The 6,132-nt window shown below is 45.1% G+C and overlaps 1 protein-coding gene across 1 annotated transcript; it reads left to right on the top strand.

Annotated features, from left to right (window-relative positions):
• The first annotated feature begins 3,541 nt into the window (after positions 1 to 3,541).
• LOC103695932 (uncharacterized membrane protein At1g75140-like) lies at positions 3,542 to 5,834 on the top strand. Its single transcript, XM_008777382.4, has one exon. The coding sequence runs from the start codon at positions 3,745 to 3,747 to the stop codon at positions 5,590 to 5,592; it is 1,848 nt and encodes a 615-aa protein (XP_008775604.1). The 5' UTR covers positions 3,542 to 3,744; the 3' UTR covers positions 5,593 to 5,834.
• The last annotated feature ends 298 nt before the right edge of the window (positions 5,835 to 6,132 follow it).

Below are 6,132 nucleotides of genomic sequence, written 5' to 3'. Positions count from 1 at the left end.
GCTCATCTGTCTTCTAATTTTTCCAGTTTCCAAAGAATTTCTTGAATAATAGGGGTAAAAGTGTTTTTTATGACTATAAGATTTGATTTTGAAGTGGAGAGATTTCATGTTGGATTAGTGAGTTTTGGAGTTGAGTTGAAGGAAATTTCTAATGGAACTCACAAAGCGAGCATATTGTGAGGGTTTAGGATGCGGCATTCGTCATAAATCTGGCTAACGGCCATGTTTATTTCAGAAGGTAGGGTATGTTAACTTGGTTGTGTCTCTCTTCAGCAGTTCAGTCTTAGCTTATGCTGAACAATTTCTTGAATCTAGACCCAACATTGGATGTTAGGTTTACTGACAGCGGGACTAAAACTAACAGTAAAATAGGGACTGCTATTTGGAGTGTATTTGGGCAACTAGGTCCTCTATCAACTTGCCGAAGGCAAAGAGGAGAAATCTAGCAGTTTTCTATATAGAAAATTAAGAAGGATGACATTAAATTCTTCAATGTGAATGTTCTGTGTGAAACATTAATTTGCACAAGCACCGGCTTCTGGCCCGATTTCTCTGCAAGATATAATGAACCCAATCTACACCCATGGTGCTGGAATGCTGGCAGAAACGTCAAGAACTTTTGCATAGGAAAACATTTAGTTTGCCTGGGAAAATTGAGAAAAAGAAGGTTAAAAACAATAAGGTTGGGTGTGTCTCTGTTTGTCTTAGCCATAGACCTGACTTCTCTTATGTAGAGTAAGTTTGGGAGACTCAAATCTCAAATCTAAATGGGGCCAAGAAAAAAAAAAGGTAGGATTTTGGGTTTGGTTAACCAGCTCCTGCACTCTCCTGCGCCCATGCCTGGCCTCTTTGGGGCGCACGTTTTTTTTGAAAAAATCCCTCTGTACCATCCCGAGCAGCCAAGATCCTTAGGGCTCGTTTGGTTCGCGGGAAGTATTTTCCCTTCTAGGAATATGATTCCTGGGAATCAGATTCCTAGAAAGAGGATACCTAGGAAAGTATTTTTGGCATGTTTGGTTAACCATGGGAAAGTGACAAATTTCCAAAGTACTTATGTTTGGTTAACCATCCACTTTCCTAGGAAAGTTATGTATAATTTCTATTATGCCCTTAATAAAAATTAGGTCTTTAATGCCTCTTTAATGCTTCTTTAATGCTGAAGGGTCTTTTTGGGAAAAAATAAAAAAGGAGTGATTCCCACCTCATGGGAAAGTAACTTTCCCATGTTTCTCATGGGAAAGACTTTCCCATGTTTCTCATGGGAAAGACTTTCCCATGAAATGTGGGAATCATATTCCCATGGGAATACAACTTTCCCATCTCTCTCCTTTGAAAACTCCAACCAAACAAGAGGCATTTCATTACTTTCCCGTTGACCACACTTTCCCCCCTCTTTTTCCTGCGAACCAAACGAGCCCTTAATGGACTTGAGTTTCCACCTCTCTTTGAGCATGGATCCTCTGCCGGTGCGTAGGCCGCACCACAAAATATCGTGCTCCTACCACCATGAGATGGACAACCATGAAAAAGGCGGTCCACGAGTGCATACTGTTGGAACAAAGATTGCTTCTAAAAAACTTAAATAATTCACAAATAATTTAAACATACCTCTTTAACGTCGTTTTCTTTCGATCCACAATAAAATAAATAATACCTATAGATCGGTCTGAGGCATGTGGTCATTGTCTTTAAAAGAGATTCACCTCCTTACGTGTACTGAATTTTGGTGATTTTTTTCCAAAATACAACGGATCCTTGAATTTGTAGACATGCACAATGCTACAAATTCTCTTGAACTCGGCAGGGCTTTTCTGTATGCTCGTACACAATAGTATGAAAAAACAAAGCTTTGAAATAGAAATGAGAAAACTCCTTCTCTTCCCTTCGATGTGGCCTTTTATAGGCTTCACCTAAAGAAACGTTGGTCTATTCAACTTTAAAAATCTTTCTCCAACAAACAACTCATTTAAAGAATAGTTTAAATGAGATATTAAAGGTTTCTCAACCATTATTTCAAATTTTGAAAAGCCTCTTACACATACTATATCGTATAAACACGTAATGCTTGATGGTTGAAGGGAGCCATCGAGGCGTGTACAACACTGCAGAGGATCCTAATTACTCTTTATATACAGCGGCTTTAGAAGAAAACTCTATTTGAGAGTCTAAGACAAGACTCAAAAGGCAGCCAAAAACATATGACACTGCTAATGACGCACAAGATAACCATACCACATTCCAGGACCAGATTTCGCGTCAACATCGCTAAACATAATAGGCAAGAATATATTCATTACAAGTTAATTGCTTGTCTCTATATTTTTTTTGGAACAATTCAATTGAAATGTAGATGAGGTCTAGAAATTACATTAAGAACGCCTCCAAAGATATTCTACTTTCTTTAAGTTCTTTTCTTCCTTTGCTTTGCAGAAAAAGCTTTTAGTCCAGTAATTAGCAGTGTTACCTGAATGAGTATCAATTGGTCAAGCCGGTCAAGTTTCTTCTATTAACAGAGGAGGTTCTGTGTTTATTCCGGGCCTTGCTCCAATGCTCCACTGAATTTTTGCCTATTTTATTAGTGAAGAAAATATTTTTTTGAGAATTTTGCAAGAACACGATGCCTCTATTTTAAAACATTAAAATATGTTTTTGATATATTAATGGACCAACTTACTATTGTGAAAATAGCTTGATATGAAAATGTTTCAAGATGTTAAGGAATAATAGTTCTGTATCGGATAGGTTAAAAATTCTTCTAATGCTTATGTTACTTTTGGAGTCTACTAATCATTTTTTGCAAAACCTTCATGTTCTCATTTACTAGTCTACGTGCCATCTTTATTTCTGATTCTGTCTCTTAAGCTCTACACGTGAGAAGAGATATTGGGGAATACTAATTCTAAATCGGATAGATTAAAAATTTTTGTGGTGCTTATATAGGATCCATCTATCCAAATGCTCGTATTTTTAGATACGATGCTATAGTAAATTACATACGAAAGGTACATTGGATTTATAACGACGGACTTGGTAACTTCATAATCAATGTGTTTGATAACAAATCCATGAGTTGGATCATTTACTTGCTTACTGCATCGTGTGTACATGGCGGAGTATTGCAGCATTATTCATGTTACATTACATTTGCATTTAGTTCTTGCCAGCTTCTGCATGGGCTGAGTTAAATGCTTGCATTTATTTGTTTGGGAATTTTCTTAATGCTCTACATAAAAGAGAGCATTTTTTATAACCCTGAAACGCCCCGATGCGTATGAATTCCCATTAAGCGGACGGCTATGATCGAAGAGCACCACTCCATGTTTAGGATGGTCAAAACACTCCGAAAGCGGGTCCCAGCAGGTATCTTCGTCAATCGATCCCCCCCCTGCTTCACTCCACTACGAGTTTTACTCCACTCAGCATCCGACCGCTTTAAAAGTCCCGCCACTGCCGAAATGCTTGTGGGTCCCACGTGAACCTTCCGCTGCCCCCTCCTACAACGCCACAGATGCAATAATATAATATGTTCATACTCTATACCGAACACCCGATCCTCCCCTTCTTCTCCATTTGTCTCCTCTATCTAGCTTGGATCGCCATCCCAAACACCTAAAATTCCTTTCCAAAACCCTAATTTTTCAATCGATTTCGCCCCTCGATCTCTCCCACTATCGTGGTAATGGCGGAAATCTGAGGAGGAGGAGTTAGCGATGGCGCAACATTAGACCTCCGCTACCCTCATCCATGGCAGCCGCCGCCGCCTCCGCTGTCAAAGGCTACGCCTTTCTCCTCCTCCTCCTCCTCCTCCTCCTCTCCCTCATCTTCTCCTCCGCTGGAGAAGCGGAGGCGCCGCTTCCCTCCCTCCTCGATCGCCAGGAGGCCCAGCTCCACCGCCTCGAAACCCTCGTTGAATCCCTCTCCAAGACCGTCTCCGCCCTGGAGTCCTCCCTCTCCGCCTGCTCCTCCCTGCGATCCGACCATCCCCTTCCTCCCAATTTGGAGCCCCTCCCCTCTCTCGTCTCCCTGCCGCCGCCTTCGCCTTCGCCTGCCGCCGACCGGTCCCCTGGGGTCACCGTCACCAAGCACAAGCCCTTGTGGTCCGAGAGGTTTCAGTTCGCCGCCGCCGTGCGGCTGGAAGCCTCCACCACCGCCGCCACAGTACTCCCTTACGAGGACCACGACGGCCTGAGCAAGTACTTCGCCGTGGGCGACACCCGGGGCCGGATCTACGTCTTCTCCTCCGCCGGAGACGTCCTTATCGAGATCCCCTCCCTCTCCGACTCCCCGGTCACCTCCATGCTCTGCTACCTCTCCTCCCCCCGCAACGAGAGCCTCCTCTTCACCGGCCACGCCGACGGCTCCATCGCCGCCCACCACCTCTGGCTGTCCGCCGCCAACGGGGACGACTGGCTTACCCTCTCCCTCGGCAGCTCCCGGCCGTTCGTCCGTGCCCCGCGCGAGCTCGACGCCCCGCCGGTGCTCGGCCTCGAGATGTATCAGATTGGCCGGACGCGGTACGTCCTCGCGACCGACGGCGGCGGGAGGATCAGGGTCTTCACAGAGAATGGCACTCTCTATGGCACGGCCGTTGCCTCCAGCCGGCCTCTTGCCTTCATGAAGCAGAGGCTTCTCTTCTTGACTGAGACCGGCGCCGGGTCTCTCGACTTGCGGTCGATGGTGGTGAAAGAAACGGAATGCGAAGGGCTCAATGGGTCGGTCCCGAAAGCCTACTCCTTTGATTCGTGGGAGAGGTCCAAGGCATATGGTTTCACCGCCGGAGGTGACCTCGTTCATGTCATTCTTCTGGGGGATGGTGCCAACCTCAAGTGCCGGGTTCGGGCGATGAGGAGGTTGGAGATCGATGGTCCCGTTTCCATTCAAACTATCAAAGGCTATCTCCTTGCTGCGAGCCTTGACAAGGTCTTCGTCTACAATATCTCCTCGCAGTATTTCGGCAGGGTCGGAGCTCCTCGGCCGCTCTTCTTTGCCTCCATCCATGAAATCAAGTCACTGTTCCTGAATTCTGATGCTAAGGCCGATGGGTCTTCGGCTGGAAAGCCTCTGATCGCTGCTGACCGTGAAAAGCTTGTGGTCTTGGGCTTTGGCGATGGGTGCATTGGGATATACCGGCCGAATTTCCCGGTGTTCAAGGTGGAGACTAATGCTGTGGTGTGGAGTGGCCCTGCTCTGCTGTTCCTCTTGTTCCTCATTGGTATATGGCAGTTCTATGTGAAGAAGAAGGACTCTTTGGGGTGGGTGCCCGAGGAGTCCTTCAATGCCTCAGGCACAGCAGCAAGTAGCCTTCTGGGTCCTGGGGCTGGTGACAGAGGTTATGTAGATGGTTCGAGAGCTGGCGATCTTAGGGAGCTGAGAGGAGGTGCGCTAAGAGGGCCTCCTCGAAGGTACGTGTCTCCCCCTTCTCGATATCCCGGAGGAACTGGGATTCCATATAGGCCTCATTCCACCGACCCTAATTTTAGAGGACCCGCAGAACTGAAATTTAGAGGGCAGAATATAGAACCCACAGGTTTTGCCAAAAGAAGAGAGTCATTGTTTTCGAACACTCCCGTTGCAGATGATCATGTCAATTGAGGATTTAATTGCTTGCATGAGTTCCTGGTGGAATTTTGAGGCTTGTTGGCCTCACCTGTCTGGGCTTCCTTTGATCCTGGTACATTTTGTTGTATTATTACAAGTGTTGTACGAGTATATCATGATGAAGCAATTGTGAGGGCAAACTGAGATGATTACTTGTGTCGGCCTATTTTGTATTTTTCAACATTTTAAATGGAAATTCTAGCTTCCATGGTATCTATGAAGTGATTTTCTTTTCATTTGACTGGGTGTGGTTTCTGTGAAGATATATTGTGGTTAATTTAAGCATTGCTTATATCTCCTTTGCTTCTATCTCTGTACTTTTTACATTTTAGTGTGTAGCTGTGAAACCTGGTCGCAGCGCGGCATGAATTCTTCTACACCGACACAATTACCAAGCAATGCTTGCCAGCACTGGTGCGGATTCTTATCTATGAATGGACGCTACTGTCGGTATAGCAGATGTTAAAAACTGTCTTTAAGATTAGATTACTCGATGGTAATATTTATGGACAAGCGGTTATAATGTTTTATGCT

The sequence above is a fragment of the Phoenix dactylifera genome, chromosome 17 (genome assembly GCF_009389715.1).
Source record: "Phoenix dactylifera cultivar Barhee BC4 chromosome 17, palm_55x_up_171113_PBpolish2nd_filt_p, whole genome shotgun sequence".
NCBI lineage: Eukaryota > Viridiplantae > Streptophyta > Magnoliopsida > Arecales > Arecaceae > Phoenix > Phoenix dactylifera.
Note: the sequence above shows the minus strand (reverse complement) of the source record. Positions and strands in the feature narration are given on the sequence as shown.

Excerpts from the sequence above, each read along its gene's own strand:
- LOC103695932 (XM_008777382.4), top strand. The coding sequence starts at position 3,745 with ATGGCAGCCGCCGCCGCCTCCGCTGTCAAAGGCTACGCCTTTCTCCTC.